Source organism: Erythrolamprus reginae, chromosome 1 (assembly GCF_031021105.1).
Source record: "Erythrolamprus reginae isolate rEryReg1 chromosome 1, rEryReg1.hap1, whole genome shotgun sequence".
In the NCBI taxonomy this organism is placed as follows: Eukaryota; Metazoa; Chordata; class Lepidosauria; order Squamata; family Dipsadidae; genus Erythrolamprus; species Erythrolamprus reginae.
In genome coordinates, this window is record NC_091950.1 from 35,128,690 (window position 1) to 35,146,373 (window position 17,684).

At 42.3% G+C, this 17,684-nt stretch overlaps 1 protein-coding gene across 2 annotated transcripts in view; it reads right to left on the reverse strand.

The window, feature by feature from the left end:
• PYGL (glycogen phosphorylase L) overlaps nt 1-17,684 on the reverse strand; it is a 63,077-nt gene that overhangs the window by 17,985 nt on the left and 27,408 nt on the right. For both annotated transcript variants that reach the window (XM_070749281.1, XM_070749288.1), the window contains exons 8-13: nt 13,669-13,751; nt 8,180-8,323; nt 6,595-6,687; nt 5,334-5,480; nt 4,687-4,850; nt 2,972-3,086 (exon numbers count right to left, since the gene is read on the reverse strand). In XM_070749281.1, coding sequence (XP_070605382.1) covers nt 2,972-3,086; nt 4,687-4,850; nt 5,334-5,480; nt 6,595-6,687; nt 8,180-8,323; nt 13,669-13,751 — 746 coding nt within the window. The remainder of the gene's footprint in view (nt 1-2,971; nt 3,087-4,686; nt 4,851-5,333; nt 5,481-6,594; nt 6,688-8,179; nt 8,324-13,668; nt 13,752-17,684) is intronic.

Consider the following 17,684-nt stretch of genomic DNA (forward strand, 5'->3'; position numbering starts at 1 on the left):
TCAGTAAATATTTTCCCCGCCCTCTTTTTGATTCGTGCAGTATATAGATCCTCAATGGAAGGCAGGTTGGCAGCAATTGTTTTTTTCTGCAAATAAATCTAAGCATACCGATCTCTCAAAGATACTTTAGGCCAGGGGTCTCCAACCTGGCAACTTTAAGACTTGTGGACTTCAACTCCCAGGATTCCTCAGCCAGCCTTGCTACTTTAGGCTCAGGGTTGAACTGTGAAATCCTTCATTCTCTCTGAGGTTACGTTCATCACCCAACAGCACTGACGGACAGTAGCCGGTGCTTCCAGGTGCGCAGCTCCGGTAGGAAAATCCCAGATGCGTGCGCAGCTGCGCCCCCCCCAATGCATCCCATGTGGGATTTGGCATCTGCACATGCGCAACAAGCCAAATCTCACATGACAATGAGCACGAGAGCGAGATTTTGGCTATTATCACTGATTTTTTGCTTCCGTGCAATCATGAAAGCAAAAAAAATATTTTATTATTTTTTTTATTTATTAGATTTGTATGCGAAAATATAGGCGAAAATAGGTGAAATCTCGCTCTCGTCCACGTTCTTGCGTGAGATTTGGCTTGCTCATGCAGATCCGAGGGAGCTCTGGTAGCAGGTAAGAAGAACGGCCCTTCATTGCCCAACAGGTAACATTATCAATACCTGGATGATGGAGGATGACATTACTTTGTTGGGTAATGAAATGTCTGCAAAAACCAACCAAGCACACTCGAGAGAACCCGCCATCTTTCCTTTTATGATTCAACAAGTTCTGCAGGTTGTGAAATGGTACAAAGACCTACAAAGATTGTCCCAAAGGTGCTTTTTTACCCAAAGATGAAGGACAAAGACCTTTCTTTTGAAGACAGCCAAGTCCACATTCTGGACAGGTAGGACCACTGGTTTGAAAAAGAAGTCAAAGAGGTCATCTACATCAATGTTTTTCAACCAGTGTGCCGTGGCACCCTAGTGTGCCGTGAGACATGGTCAGGTGTGCCGTGGGAAAATTAAACATGGGTCCCCAAACTACAGCCAGCTGCCTCCATCCAAACATAAACATTCCTCTCACAATCCCTCCAGCTATCAGCAACAGGAAGAGTGGAGGCATAGGGAACGCTCACTGACCAATCACTTTCTAGGATTCATCCCGACCACTGGTGATGAACCAATAGCAGGCCGCTTCTCATCCACACTCAGGAAGGTCCCCGGGCTGCCATGCACTTGTCATTGTGTAGCTGCGGCAAGTAGTTGAAGCTGCTACTCTGATTTCTAATCCTGGTCAGGACTGGAGGTAAATGTTGCCACCGCTAGATGAAGTCTCAGGCTCAGCTAGTTATGTCTATCCTGATGGTGTATATAGATATTTGACCTTTTTCTTTTTATAAGAGGCCCCCACAGAGGGTGATATACAATGCATCACAATGTTATCTATTAGAGCAGTGTTTCCCAACCTTGGCAACTTGAAGATATTTGGACTTCAACTCCCAGAATTCCCCAGCCAGCGAATGCTGGCTGGGGAATTCTGGGAGCTGAAGTCCAAATATCTTCAAGTTGCCAAGGTTGGGAAACACTGTATTACAGTGTCATTTTGTGTCATTTTGGTTGGTGGTGTGCCCCAGGATTTTGCAAATGTAAAAAATGTGCCGTGGCTCAAAAAAGGTTGAAAATCACAGATCTACATTACAGCCATGAGTGGGCTGCTAGCCAAAACGCTTAATTGGGCTCACATTCGCAGCTCTGGAGGTACTGTGAGTTGGAGCAGAATTATGCTTCTGCGCCCAGGTAGGTAGCAAAATCGCACACGGAGATGCAGGTGTACCCATGTTGCATGCACTAAAGCAAAAAAACTCGCCAGAACACGGGCGCACCTGTGTCTCCGTGCATGATTTTGCTACCTGCATGGGCGCAGAAGCAAAATTCCTGATTACACCCTCTGTCAACGAAGGGGAAGGAAACGCCACCATCTATATCCTGTTTATACCACAGTCCTTTCAGCAGTTCCAAGAAGGTTCCACACTAATCTGAACTATTCAAGGGGCCCGGAGGGCACAGATAAACCTCTGAGTGGCCTCAATGACTCTTAGAGTGCAAACAACCAGATGACTGCAATCCTTCCATCCTCCACCATTGAGTCAGAACTGAAGAAGCTTCTTGGATGAGGAGCGAAGCATCTTCAAGGAAAAATGAAGTCCAAGTTGCCTTTTGAAAAAGCACTCTAGGCAGTGTTTTTCAACCAGTGTGCCGTGGCACACTAGTGTGCCATGAGACATGATCAGGTGTGCCGCGAAGCTCAGAGAGAAAGAAAGCAAAAGAGAGAAAGAAAGCAAGAGAGAGAAAGAGAACAAGAGAAAGAAAGAGAGAAAGAGAGAAAGAGAGAGAAAGCAAGCAAGAGAAAGAAAGCAAGAGAGAGAGAGAGAAACAGAGGGAGGGAAGGAGAGAGAGAGAGACAGAGGGACGTAGGGAGGGAGAGAAAGAGAGCAAAAAAGAGAAAGGAAGAGAAAGAAAGAGGGATGGAGAGAGAGAGAGAGAAAGAGGAAGGAAGGGAGAGAAAGAGGGAGGGAGAAAGAAATAGAGCGAAGGGGAGGAAGAGAGAGAGAGAATTTTTTTGTCCAAACTTTTTTTTAGCCCCCCCCCCCCGCCCGCTCAATGTGCCCCAGGGTTTCGTAAATGTAAAAAATGTGCCGCGGCTCAAAAAAGGTTGAAAATCACTGCTCTAGGGACAACCATGACTTGTATGACTGAGAATCTCCACAGACACCTAAAAATATATTTAACCAGAACGATAGCGGACGAGTAGTCAGCAGAAGCATATATCCTACTTACAAAGTGTTTTCAGAGCTTTGAAAGGAAATGGAAACGGCCTGATTATACATCAGGAACGATTTAAAAACATTTAAAAAAAAAAAAAGCACGTACGAATTATTACAACAATCATTTTGCTAAGCAGAACAACAACATTTTTTTTACCTCTGCAATTAATTCTGCAAGTCCTGGGTTGCAAAGCAGGAGCCAACGACGAGGAGTGATCCCATTTGTTTTATTCTGAAATTTTTCTGGCTCCAATTCTGCAAAGTCCTTGAACCTGAACAAAAAATAAGAATATGTTCATGGAAAACCCTCAAGATTTACTAGTTAAAACAGATGTGCCGGAAAACATTGGCCATCCAATCTTTTTAAATTTTCAATTAATACTAATTGTATATAATTGTATAATACCGAGTTCTTGGAGATGGGCGGCATACAAGACTAATAAATAATAATAATAATAATAACAACAACAACAACTACCCCACACTTTTAAAAAAATAAACTTAATTTTTGCATAAATAGCGAGTCTGAAAGCAACAGCATCCTGTTTTTGTGTCTTTATGTTATATGTAGCACAAAATCATTTCACAATTAATGTTTATGTTCACGTGATCTGATTAATTAGGTCATTTAAATAAAGAACTAGCAGATTTAATGGGAATACATGCAGAGTCTTCGTTTTTAACCTTGAATAGAATATGATTCAGTATATTGTAGGTACACTGAAAATGGGTTAATTCAGTAACTATGTAAAGTATGTTGAATATCCAGTTCATTACAGAAGAACAAAAGTGGCCCTTAATAGTGAATCTTAATAGTGAATATAAATGCCTAAAATTATTCGTATGGACGTTTAATTGTGATACTCCCCACAAACTCTGAAGTAAATTGAAAATGAAGGTGTCAAAATACTAGAGATGAGGTAACTTTGAGGAAATTTGTCTGTCAGCAAGGAATGTTTATGGCAATAGTCAAGAATTTAATTCACTGGGGAACAATTTGTAATACAATTTCTGTTGAGTTTGATTTTTGAGCTTTTTTATAGTTAATTAGGCATGCTGGTTTCAAAACTGTAGTTAGTTTTCTTTTACCACATCAAGTTTTTCTCTACACCTTATGATAATTATGAGGTTGCAACATGAGCATCAAATTGCATTTTTTATATAGCCATCTTGCTAACTTCCTGGAAAATCTTGGTGCAGTCAGTGATGAGGAGGGTGAGCAAATCCACCAAGATTTGAAGTTCATGGAGGCACGGTATCAAGGTAGATGGGATGTACATATGATGGCTGACTATTGTTGGAGCATCAAGTGAGAATTAAATACTCCAGAAAAGGTATAAGCAAATTTTTTTACCTTAATAAGTTCAATTACCATTTGATTTAAAAAAACTACTATTTGTGTGAATACAATTTAACTTGCAGTAACTATTACAGCCTTTGTATAAATAAAATTATTCTTTGTAAACAGTATATTTGGTAAGTTTTTACTTTCCTTTCGTTTATATGCACAATTTGTATGACTTTTGAGGGTATCCTGTAGCTTAAAAAGTTGACGTGATAGAAAAAACTGTGGTTATTTTTGGATCCAGAGGTCAAAAGTTAGTTGGAAACAAATCACAGATTTAAGACAATGAAATTGCTGTCCCCAGATAGAATACAGAGTTTGGGAAGGTAGAAAATTATCGAAGCAACGAACAAAATTATATATTAGCACAAACTTAGTGGCACCCAGAATTCAGCCTAAATCTCAAACTTGATCCCACAGTAGAACATTCAGAAGTCTAAATCAAATCAAAAACTTTTCTGTTGGCAAAAGTAAAAGTAAATTATCCCAGGTTGCTCTACACAAATAAAACACACACCACTACTCACACTCGAGATTTGATGATATCTGAGTGAATCTTTGCAACTCCATTCACAGCGTGAGAGCCAACAATGCAAAGGTGGGCCATGTTAATGCGCTTGACCCCTTCTTCTTCAATCAAGGACATCCGCCTGAGGCGGTCAACATCCGTGGGAAACAGGGCTCTGATTTTCTGAATATGTGTGAAGGTGAAAAGCAACATCAGTTAATCCTGTTCAAGTGCATTCTCAATTATCCAATTCAATCTTGGATTTTAGCAAGAAAGGATCCTTGGACTAACCACATTTTAAAGGCAAATGCTATGCTACTGGGAGAACTTTTTTCCATTTCAACATGGCTACCAGAACAGAGATTTCTTGACTGAATCAAAAGCTCAACCCAACTTTTCCAGCTTGAAAAGGGACTTGGGGGAGGAGTCAGTTTTTATAAAACCGTTCCTTTACCTCAAGGGTGTCCAAATTCAGTCACTTTAAGACTTGTGGACTTCAACTCTCAGAATTCCCCAGCCAGCTTTGCTTTGCTGGCTGAAGAATTCTGGGAGTTGAAGTCCACAAGTCTTAAAATGGCCGAATTTGGAGACTCCTGCTTTACCTTTTCTTAAATTCATCTAGAAAATTAAGAGCTGTCAGAGAAGGTTTAATGAAAGCCTACTTACATCCAAATGCCTCTGATTGATTTCATAGATAATCTGCAAGTGTCTTGGAAGCAGCTTCTCCACCAGTTCGACTGGCCAGCGTTCGAGAGCTTCAGGAAGAACTGTGTGGTTTGTATAAGCAAAGGTCCTTGTGGTGATATCCCAGGCCTTGTGTTTTTGAAGAGAAAGACAATAAGGCAAACTGAGAAAAACAATTTATGTGATTATTCTTATACATCCTCCCCTAACTACTACTCCTAAGCCACATACTTTGTATCTGAGGATATCTAGTTTTCTTACCAAAATGCAGAAATATTACATTACATTTCTTACTGCTGAGAATTATGCATATTATTAGATATCAAGATTCTTCTCAAGACTATTTTCTGTAGTGTCAGCCAACTCTCCCATTTTTTTTTGTTATATGCAAATGTGATAAGCATCCTATCTTTCTTGTTGAAATCATATTCATAATGTTGAACTTAAGTAAGTCCAGGGCAGAACCTTGGAATACCTCACTACACACCTCCTTGAATGTAGACATAGATCCATATTGTTTGACCAACTAAATCCATCTGGTAACAAGACCATCCATTTCACATTATAGCATGTTATCATGACGGTGGCTATGGTCAACTTTGTCAATTGCCTTATTTATTATTCATTTGATATCTGCACAATATCAAGTATCAAAGCACAAAGGCAAGTAGAGGGGCACTCCACTCCCGCATTAAGGCTCCGGACATGCCACTGCTATCTACTGTTTAACAAGATTTGTATGCCGCCGAACTCCAGTGGACTCTGGGTGGCTAACAACATATAAACAATGTAAAAATTACAGTATCAAAAATAAAATATAAAAACAGTCAATAACCCTATTACTAACATTCAAACATTCAGGTCTCACCTAGATAGTACTCCTATTCTCCAAATTTTGAAACCTAAGACAATGACTATATGATTCAGTTTACACAGTATGCTAGACTAGGCCAAAATGTGGTTTAATGTGTTGCATGAACCATGTCATCAAATTAAGCATTTTATTTGTTTGGGCCTCACACAACAGCTTTTTTTTTTTAGATTTAGGGTTCAGCATATTTTGTAAGCCAACTTGTGTTTGTCTGAAAACTGGAAATAGAAAATAGGAAGCAAAGAAGACTTGAAGCCATGGCACAGAGACTACAGAATTAGGCAGGAAGCTGAATTAAATGAAGGCCCCTGGACAACAGAGTGGTCTTGCAAACCCTAGAAATAGAAGTGGCAACAGAAAAGTGACCCCAACCTTGGACCAGGGCAGCTTCTCTATATCCAAGAAGACACGCATCAACTCAGGAATAGCCATGGAGGGATGTGTATCATTTAGCTGGATTGCGACCTGTTGAAAACCAAGAAATGAAATATTTTAAAAAACTCTCAGAGGGAAAAGTTTAAGCAGGAAAATGGAACTGAATCTATCAACTCGCTGGAAGTAAGGACCTAAAAGTTAAGTGCAACTAGGGAAACCAATGCATAAATACATGATTGCATGCCCTCATTATTACTATCACATATCTCCCCGTGGAACTTAATAAAAAGGTTTTTGGGCAAAAGCCCTGATTAAATTGTGTAAGTAGTCAAATTACCATATTTTTTGGAGTATAACACACACCTTTTTCCTCCCTACAAGGGGCTGAAAGTCCAGGTGCGTCTTATACTCTGAATGTAGGTTTTTTTAAAAGCTTTTTTTCCTAGCCCTAACTTGGTGCTAACGATTTTCCCAGCTCTTATTTTGCAGGTTCTTTCATTGTTACTCTTTGCGAAGAATGTTTTACAAATCCTAAGCAGGTTATTTTTCATTGCTCTACTGGCTCCGATTGTTTCTTCCCAGTCCTAAACAGGTGCTAATGATTTTCCCAGCTCTTACTGGCTTGCAAGCTCTTTCATTGTTGCTCTCTCTGAATAATATATTTTAAAGCCCTAACCAGGGGATAAAACAATGTGCTGAAACTGACCAGACTAAGGATGCTAGCCACATGAATATCTGGTAGGCAGATTCTTTTCCTTATTTTCTTCCTCCAAAACTAAGGTGCGTCTTATACTCCAAAAAATACGGTATCCTCAATTTACTTTTGTTTTATTTGTTAGATTCTCATCTTCCCTTTCCTCTAGGACATGGGTGTCAAACTTGCTGCGTCATGTTGCCGCCATGTGACATTTCGTGATATTTTCCCCATCCATGGAGGTGGGGTGGGCATGGCCTGCATGTGACGCATGTCCTTGGGCCACCAATTTGACACCCCTGCTCTAGGACTTAAGTTGGCCCACTTAACACTCCCATCTCCAATTGTATCCCCAAAATAAACTTGTGAGATTGAGTGGGGTGACAGTATCTGGTTAACATCCACCCAAAGAGCTTCTAAGGCTGAGTGAGTCAAGATATCATTATGGGTCTTCCTGTTTCCTAGCCTAATACTTCCTGACTACATCCCACTGGTTTTCTACACCCAAGATAGTATCTTTCTTCACTACCAGGTTCTACTCCTGTTTTTAATAGGAAAGTGAACACAAGAACAAGGGGGCACAATCTGAGGTTAGTTAGGGGACAGATCAGAAGCAACGTGAGAAAATATTATTTTACTGAAAGAGTAGTAGATCCTTGGAACAAACTTCCAGCAAACGTGGTTGGTAAATCCACAGTAACTGAGTTTAAACATGCCTAGAATAAACATATATCCATCCTAAGATAAAATATAGGAAATAGTATAAGGGCAGACTAGATGGACCAGGAGGTCTTTTCTGCTGTTTCTATGTTTCTATGTTTCTGCTTGCCAGATCATGATATGCTTCAATCCAATTCCCCCCAGATATATCACCCCAAAAGCAATGACCTGGTCTGGGAATGAATCAAAAGCAGTCCGGACAGTTTCGGTAGTCCCAAACTTGGAGGCTTTGTACCGTCGGATGATGTCTTGTAAGGTGGCAGCTACCACAAAGTATTCCTGCTTCAAACGCAGCTCCTTGCCTTCAAAAAACTACCAGATGAAGAAAGAATGTCAATTTGGTAAAAAAAAAATACAAAGTGAATCTGAGGAAGATCAAATTCCATTAATTGTATTAATCACATGTTTATCGTGGCAAATAAAGTACCTGACTGCACGCTACATTTCCTTAAATTGCCATTACTCTTCTTGGTCCCCTAGGCCAGTGTTTCCCAACCTTGGCAACTGGCTGGGAATTCTGGGAGTTGAAGTCCAAATATCTTCAAGTTGCCAAGGTTGGGAAACACTGGCCTAGGCATCTATGACATTGTATAAGCAGATAAGAAAAGCAGTTTGGGTAGAGTCAAAGCCCTCAAATTAAGTTTTAGCTACAAGGATAAGGAGAGGCTTGAAGAAAAGGTGGCACCATCTGTTTGATTTCAGCAATTTCCCATTCCCTTGCAGTGAGCCAGCATGAGGTTGCCTCCTTCATCCAATGGTGAGCCCACAAATCAAATCTTTATTACAGCTGTAGACAAAACCTGGGAGAAATTGATTAGAGTAATTGTCCAGGAGTGGGTTCTAACTTACCTTGCTGATGGTTCGCTCTTCCCGTGCTGCATAGGCCTACACAAGCGCAGTGCCAACCCCCCACCCCAAAATGCTGAAAACAAGATGGCGACCTATGCGCAGTGCTGAAAACTCAGCTTCTGCGCATGCACGAAAGAAAGAAAAAACAGAAACAATTTCCACACACACACACACACACACCAAATTATTTTTTATTTAAAAAGATGGCAGCATCCACAGACCGGCCCTGACAGAACCTATTCTGTGATGTCATTGTGATGTCACCAGCAGGTTGCTACCAGTTTGTGCAAACCGGTCTGAACCAGGAGGAACCCACCTCTATTATTATTATTATTATTATTATTATTATTATTATTATTATGTATTCTATTTGTATGCCGCCCCTCTCCGAAGACTCGGGGCGGCTCACAACATGTAACAACAAATCATAAATAATCTAACAATTTTAAAATGTTTAAAGATTTAAAAGACCCCATATACTAACAGACATACACACACGCATACCATATATAAATTAAACATGCCCAGGGGGAGATGTTTCAATTCCCCCATGCCTGACGACAAAGGTGGGTTTTAAGGAGTTTACGGAATGCAGGAAGAGTAGGGGCAATCCTAATCTCCGGGGGGAGTTGGTTCCAGAGGGCCGGTGCCGCCACAGAGAAGGCTCTTCCCCTGGGGCCCGCCAACCGACATTGTTTAGTTGACGGGACCCGGAGAAGGCCCACTCTGTGGGACCTAATCGGTCGCTGGGATTCGTGCGGCATTCGTGGGATTCTATGGTGTAATTGTCCCTCTAATGTGTCTTGACCCATGGACCAGACAAAAGCTATCTCGCCAGTATCATTTCATTTCTCTAAGACTTTCAATTCTCAAAAGGAGGTATGGGTAGTCCTTAACTTACAACTATTCATTTAACATGAATTCAAAGTTACGACAACCTCAGAAAAAAATTATTTACAACCTGTCTCGGCCTTTAGGATGTTTGTGCAACCCGATAGTCATGTGATACAGGTGCTCACATTTATGACTAGTTTATTTTATTTATTTTATTTGTCATACAAATATAGTATTGTATTGTAGTATGCTTAACATAATATAAGTATAAAGTAAAGATAGAAAAGATAAAAAAAGACATTAGGACAGGAACGGTAGGCACAAAGGTGCACTTATGCACGTCCCGAGTTGTGGTATCCTACAATAATTTGTAATCTTCCCAGCTGGTTTTTGACTAGAGTGCCTTCCGTCCCCTGTCCTATTGCTCTCCTATATCTCCTATACCTTTCTTCTATTCCTATATCTCTTCTTCTATTCTTTCATTGATATGTTCTATTACTATACCTTCTTTTCTATTCTTTCTTAGATATATTTTACAATGAGTATCTCCTCTATAACCTTCATCATGTATTTTACTATGTGTATATAGATATATACCCAATAAAACCCTCATTGTGTATTGGACAAAATAAATAAACAAACAAACAAACAAACAAACAAATAAATAAATAAATAATAATTTAACTGTGTGATTCATTTAATTATTACAGTAAAAATGATGATAAAGTTGGGCCTGGTCTGGACTCACTTAACATCCACTTTGCTTAGCAATTGAAATTCTCATCCCAATTGTCATTGTAAGTCCAGGACTACCTCTAATAACTTAAGAAGAGAGAGTTAGATAAATTATGGGGAGAAAGGGGGCAATCAATGGCTCTTTGTTATTCTAGGAATAACTGAAATATTTTAAATCTCTAAATGCCATTGGTAGAAAGCAAGTAATTTTGCATAAGTCCCTCTCTGTTTCAACTTCCTCTTTATATAGTGAGATAAACTGTAGTTCTATTGTGGGTTTGCTAGAGGAAGTGTTGTGACATTTCCTCTAACAAGTGTTCAACTTTTATGTGAACACTGTTGATCCATCAGTCTGGAGTCAGAGATCATCTACATGCTGATGAATACCCAAGTACCCGAGTCTACGGAGAGGGGCGGCATACAAATCTAATAAATAATAATAATAAAATAATAAAGAATACAACTTGACCCTTTGCTGACAGACTAAAGGGATTTTAGCTCAGACTGTCACTCATGCCTTGATTGGTTTTTTACTTTATTTATTTATTTATTTATTAGATTTGTATGCTGCCCCTCTCCTCAGACTCGGTTTAACATAAGGACTGCCCTTGAAGACCATTCAGAAGTTACAGCTGATCCAAAATGCATTGGAGTGGGCTCTGATGGGTGTGTCACATGACGACATTGTTTCACAAGTTTCACATGATTTCCCAGTTGGCTTCTGGGACAATTCAAGGTGTGGATTATCATCTATAAGCCTCCCAGACGGGTGCGCTTTAGCTTAGTTACTTGAGAGAGCACTTGTTCCAGAGATGGGTTCCTCCCAGTTCTATAGAACTGATAGTAACTTGGCAACCTGGGTCTCGAACCAGACCTGCCATACCCCTGAGCTGGTTCTATCAGCGGCATCTTGTTTTTTTCTTCTGTGCATGCAAATAAACCATGTATGCTTCATGTCCCACCTATCAATCAGAGTCATCTGGTGGGACCTAGGCGGGGTGGGCTTCAAAGATTTCAGCAATTGGTTCTCTGCCCAGTTGCTGGGTGGGCAGGGCCATGGTGGGTGTGGCTTAGTCAGCTTCCTGCACCATAGTGAGGGGTGTTCTTTGCCTTCTCCAGGCTCCAAAGGCTTTCCTCTAGCCTAAAAAAAGGTAAAAAACTACCTTTCCTGGGCTCTGGAGGCCTTCTGGAAGTCCATTTCCACCCCTCTCCAAGCCTCCGTGCGGGCTCTGCATTTACCTCACCTCTAGACATAGGAAGCATTCCTTTTTTGGGGTAATTTTTTTTCTCTCATTGATCCCGTACAATATACCTTCTATTTTCAGTACAATAAAATGCAATATTTTGTTAGTAATTCATATATAATCACAAAAAAAATATCTCAATTCAAACCTATTTAATTTCTATGTAAATCATTTTTCCTTGTTGCAGAACTTTGTAATTTTGTCATCCAGCTATACCAATGATTTTTGGATTAGATTCCCTCCTTAATGTTCCCTCAAATACTGTATATAACAACAATATTTCTAACATATTAAATACTGAATCAAAGTGCCTCCTACCTCTGTACACATTTTTCTAGAAACTAAAAACCCCTATATCAGTGATGGCAAACCTTTTTTTCCTCGGGTTCCAAAAGTGTGCGGGCTATTCCTATCATGCATGCAAAAATGACCACACCCATAATTCAATGCCTTGGGAGGGCAAAAATAGCTTCCCCTGTCCCCCTAAAGGCCCTCTGGAGGCTGAAAATGGCCTGTTTCCCAACTTCTGATGGGGCTAGTAGCCTTGTGTTTCACCCTCCCCAGACTCCAAAGGCTTCCCTGGAGCTGGGGAAGGGTAAAAACACCCACTCTCATCCTCCCCAGAAGCTCTCTGGAAGTCAAAAATGCCATCCCAGAGCCTCTATGCCAGTGATTTTCAACCTTTTTTGAGATGCGGCACATTTTTTACATATACAAAATAATGGGGCACCTTTAGCGGGGGGGGGGGGAAGTTTGGACAAAAAATTCTATCTCTCTCTCTTCCTCCCTTTCACTCTATTTCTCTCCCTCGTTCTCTCCCTTCCTTCCTCTCTCTCTCTCTATCCCTCTTTCTTCCTTCCTCTCTTTTTTCTCTCTTTCTATCTTTCCCTCCTTCCCTGCCTCTCTTTCTCTCTCTCTCTTGCTTTCTCTCTCTCTCTCTCTTTCTTTCTTTCTCTCTCTCTTGCTTTCTTTCTCTTTCTCTCTCTCTCTCTCTCTTTCTCTCTTGCTGAGCTTCGCGGCACACCTGACCATGTCTCGCGGCACACTAGTGTGCCGCGGCACAGTGGTTGAAAAACACTGCTCTATGCGACCCAAAAATCAGTTGGCCAGCACACACATGCACGTTGAAGATGAGCTAGGGCAACGGCTTGCATGCCAGCAGATATGGCTCCGTGTGCCATCTGTAGCACCCATGCCATAGGTTCGCCATCACTTCCCTATATAGTCTAACTCAGTGATGGTGAACCTTTTTTTTCTTAGGTGCTGAAAGAGCATTTGCATGTGCGATCATGAATGTGCGAGTGCCCACACCCATAATTCAATGCCTGGGAGGGCAAAAACAGCTCCCCCTGCCCCCCGAAGGCTCTCTGGAGGCCGGAAATGGCTTGTTTCCGAACTCCTGTTTTGCCCTTCCCAGGCTCCAAATGCTTCACTGGAGGGTAAAAACATCCTCTTCCAACCCCCAGTGACTTTCTGGAAGCCAAAAATGCCCTCCCAGGGCCTCTGTGCGAGCCAAAAATCAGCTGGCCAGCACACACATGCATGTTGGAGAAGAGCTAGGGCAACGGCTTCCATGCCAGCAGATATGGCTCTACGTGCCACCTGTGGCACCTGTACCATAGGTTCACCATCACTGGCTTATCTAATATTAAAAATTTGGACCTAGGAAGCATTTCTTTACAGGGATGGCTCCTGCTCTCTGAAATGATATGTCCCTGGATATTCACACTCCTCCCAACCTTCTGACCTTTCATAAACTGTTTTAAGTCCTGATTGGTCTCCCTTTGTTAGAATAAGGATGGACCCCCCCCCCCCTTAGTTATGGACTCAATGACTTCAGACAACTAGCTCTGCAACACATGCAAAAAAAGGCAACTTGCTACCACGTTTGGTTCTGACTGATTAGCAACGGTTCCCCTTTAAACTGGCCATAGCCCCCCAGTTCTTCCGTTCCCTCCCACCAACAGGCAACACTTCACAGTGCTTGGAACTTACGTTATCGTTTGGATAGAGGACGCGGGAGATGTTCTCTGCCAGGTTTCTGTCCAACACCGCTTGAATGTAATCACCAACATTAACTGCACGGGGAAGTTGAAATAAAGCATGCATGGCTGTTTAGCATCAGTGGGAGACGGGAATGGAGAGTTGAAAAAACAATGTTTCCCTTATCTACTTAGCACAGATTTATTTTAAGAATGTTCTGGCCTTTCTTCTTCCCAAAACAAGGCCTTGGCTTAACTTTTACAAGTAAATTTGCTATGTGAACTCTCAAGTTTCCTTTCAGCTCTTCAAAGGGAGTCTTGTGTCCCAGTTCTCCTCAACCTAGTGTTCTTCAGGTATTTCATTTTCATTCCATTTTCATTTTATTGGATTTGTATGCCGCCCCTCTCCGTAGACTCGGGGCGGCTAACAACAGTAATAAAAACAACGTGCGACAATCCAATACTAAAGAAGCTAAAAACCCTTATTTTAAAAACCAATCATACATACAAATGTACCATACATAAATTGTGGAAGCCGAGGGGGGAAAAATATCTTCATTCCCCCATGCCTGATGACAAAGGTGGGTTTTAAGAAGCTTGCGAAAGGCAAGAAGGGTGGGGGCTATTCTAATCTTTGGGGGGAGTTGGTTCCAGAGGGCCGGGGCCGCCACAGAGAAGGCTCTTCCCCTGGGTCCCGCCAAATGACATTGTTTAGTTGACGGGACCCGGAGAAGGCCAACTCTGTGGGACCTAATCGGTCGCTGGGATTCGTGCGGCAGAAGGCGGTCCCGGAGATAACCTGGTCCGATGCCGTGAAGGGCTTTATAGGTCGTAACCAACACTTTGAATTCAACACTTTGAAACTGATCGGCAACCAATGCAGACTGCGGATGTTGGGACTTCCAGAACTTTCAAGCATTAGTCACATACAAAGGGGTTTTCAGCCGATTCTGACCAGTTCTGGAGAACTGGTAGCAAAACTTTTGAGTAATTCGGAGAACCTGCACATGTGCGGAATTCTACGGAATTCTGTGCATGCGCAGAAGCAAAAAAAAATCACCGAAATCTCACAAGCGCATCCCCTCATGAGATTTTCCTGTGAAGAAGCAAAATCTCGCTTGGACACGTGTCCGAGCCCACCAGAGTCGTGGAGCTGCATACGCAGGGCACCAGGAGTGGCAATCCCTGCCTGATGGGCTTATAATGAAAATACGAAGATCAATGGAAAAGTCACTTCAAAATACAATAATGGATAATTACAAAAGAAATAGTGATATTAGTTAACCGAAGAGAATTAAGAGACTTCAAAGAAATAAAAACTGCAGCATCGGAAAGCGCTCAAGCGGTAGTGGTATTGGGTTGGAAAGAGTCTAAAAAATAGACATTACAGAATTGGTACTGGTACATGGTGGATCACATTCATTTTGAAATCATGGAAAGAAGATTAAACAATTTTGACGAAAATAAATTGGAGAAGCTGATGGTACGATGGAATAAGGTGAAAGGTTATATGCTGAGTAGAATTTGTGATGAAAATGTGAAAAACAAACTCCAATCACTCTTTCAATAATAAACAAATGCAAAGTAGAGCTAAGGAAATAAAAGAATACAAACTAGTAAATATTTGAACCCCCCGCAATTGATGGTGGTGGAATTGTCAGTCGGGTGATGGGCACATGCACTGTGCACCGTTTTATGTTTGTTTATGTTAATTTCAATGTGCAAAACCAATAAAAATATATTTAAAAAAAAATAGAAACATAGAAACATAGAAGACTGACGGCAGAAAAAGACCTCATGGTCCATCTAGTCTGCCCTTATACTATTTTCTGTATTTTATCTTAGGGTGGATATATGTTTATCCCAGGCATGTTTAAATTCAGTTACTGTGGATTTATCTACCACATCTGCTGGAAGTTTGTTCCAAGGATCTACTACTCTTTCAGTAAAATAATATTTTCTCATGTTGCTTTTGATCTTTCCCCCAACTAACTTCAGATTGTGTCCCCTTGTTCTTGTGTTCACTTTCCTATTAAAAACACTTCCCTCCTGGACCTTATTTAACCCTTTAATATATTTAAATGTTTCGATCATGTCCCCCCCCCTTTTCCTTCTGTCCTCCAGACTATACAGATTGAGTTCATTAAGTCTTTCCTGATACGTTTTATGCTTAAGACCTTCCACCATTCTTGTAGCCCGTCTTTGGACCCGTTCAATTTTGTCAATATCTTTTTGTAGGTGAGGTCTCCAGAACTGAACACAGTATTCCAAATGTGGTCTCACCAGCATTCTATATAGTGGGATCATAATCTCCCTCTTCCTGCTTGTTATACCTCTAGCTATGCAGCCAAGCATCCTTTTCTTTTGAAGTATTTGCCAACACTGAACTGCCAATACAATACTCAGATTGAGGATTCCTTTTCCCCAAGTGCATTATTTTACATTTGGAAACATTAAACTGCAGTTTCCATTGCTTAGACCATTTATCTAGTAAAGCAGGGGTCTCCAACCGCCGGTCCGCGGACCGGGACCGGGCCGTTGGGGGTTTTCAGCCGGTCCGCGGCGCCAGGGTCCCCTCGGCCTTTCCGCGCTGCCCACCGCCCGCCCGATTTGCCCCCTCTGCTCCTCTGCCATCTCCTGCCTTTCACCGCAGCTCCTCCCGCACCCGGAACGCACGCCCTGCCCGCCTCACATTTGCCGAGAGGACTTTCGCCCCGGGCTCTCAGCAAGGGGGTTTGCATGAGAGGCGGGGCCGGCGGAAGGTGATATTCAATGTCGGGGGCGCACGGGCGGTTTTGCGCGCGCTCCCTATCTCCCTGCTAGCCCACTCGGAATACTGTATTCAAAATAAGAAAAGCCTTTGCCGGCTGAGAGCCCGGGGCTAGCAGGGAGATAGGGAGCGCGCGCAAAACCGCCCGTGCGCCCCCGACATTGAATATCACCTTCTGCCGGCCCCGCCTCTCATGCAGCCCCCTTGCTGAGAGCCCGGGGCGAAAGTCCTCTCGGCAAATGTGAGGCGGGCAGGGCGTGCGCGCGTCACCGCTGAGAAGAACGGAGAGAGAACGAGAGTGAGTGAAAGCAACAGACAGCAAGATAGAGAGAAAGTGAGAAAGAGAGAGTGAGAGAAAGGGGGGGAGAGAAAGAGATAGCAAGAGAGAGAGAACAAGAGAGAGAAAGAGCGTGAGAAACAAAACAAGAGAGAAAGAGTGAGAGAGAGAGAAAGCAAAAGAGACAGAAAGAAAACAAGAGAGAGAAAGTGAGAAGAAGAGAGAGAAAGAGGGGGAGAGAGAGAGAAAGAGAGAGGGGGGAGAGAGAGAAAGAGAGGGAGAAAGAGAGGGAAAGGGGGGAGAGATAGCAAGAGAGGGAGAGAGAAAGAGAGAGGGAAAGGGGGAGAGAGGGGGGAGAGAAAGAGGAGATAAAGGAAGAGGAGAGAGAGAAAGGAAGAGAAAGAAAGAAAGAGGGATAGAAAGAGAGAGAGAGTGAGAGATGCTCAGTGAGCCTTTCTTTGAAGTTGCCTTTCTTTCTTTCTTTCTCTTTCTTTCTTTCTTTCTTGCTCTTTTTCTTTCTCTCTTTTACCTTTCCTTCCTCTATTTCTTTTCTTTCTCCTTCCTACCTTCTTCCCTCCCTCCCTCCAGTCCTTCCTCTCTTACTCTCCCCTTTCATAAGTTTCCTTGCTTCCTTCCTCTGTTCCTGTACCTTCCCTCTTTCCTTCTTTCTTCCTTCCTTCCTTTCCTCCCTTCCTTTCCTCCCTCCATTTCTTGCTTTCCTTTTCCTTCCTCCCTTCTTTCCTCCCTCATTCCCTTCTTTCACTCCTTCCTCTCTTACTCTCCCCTTTCACACCTTTCTTTGCTTCTTTGCACCCTTCTTCTGTTCCTGTACCTTCCCTCTTTCCTTCCTTCCTTCCCACCCTCCGTCCATTCATTCACCCATTCCTCTCTTGATCGCCCCTTTTACGGCGCCGCTGACAGCTAGCTCCCCCCCCCCCCCCACCGGGCCATGGAAAACTGGTCTAGCTGAAAGCCGGTCCCT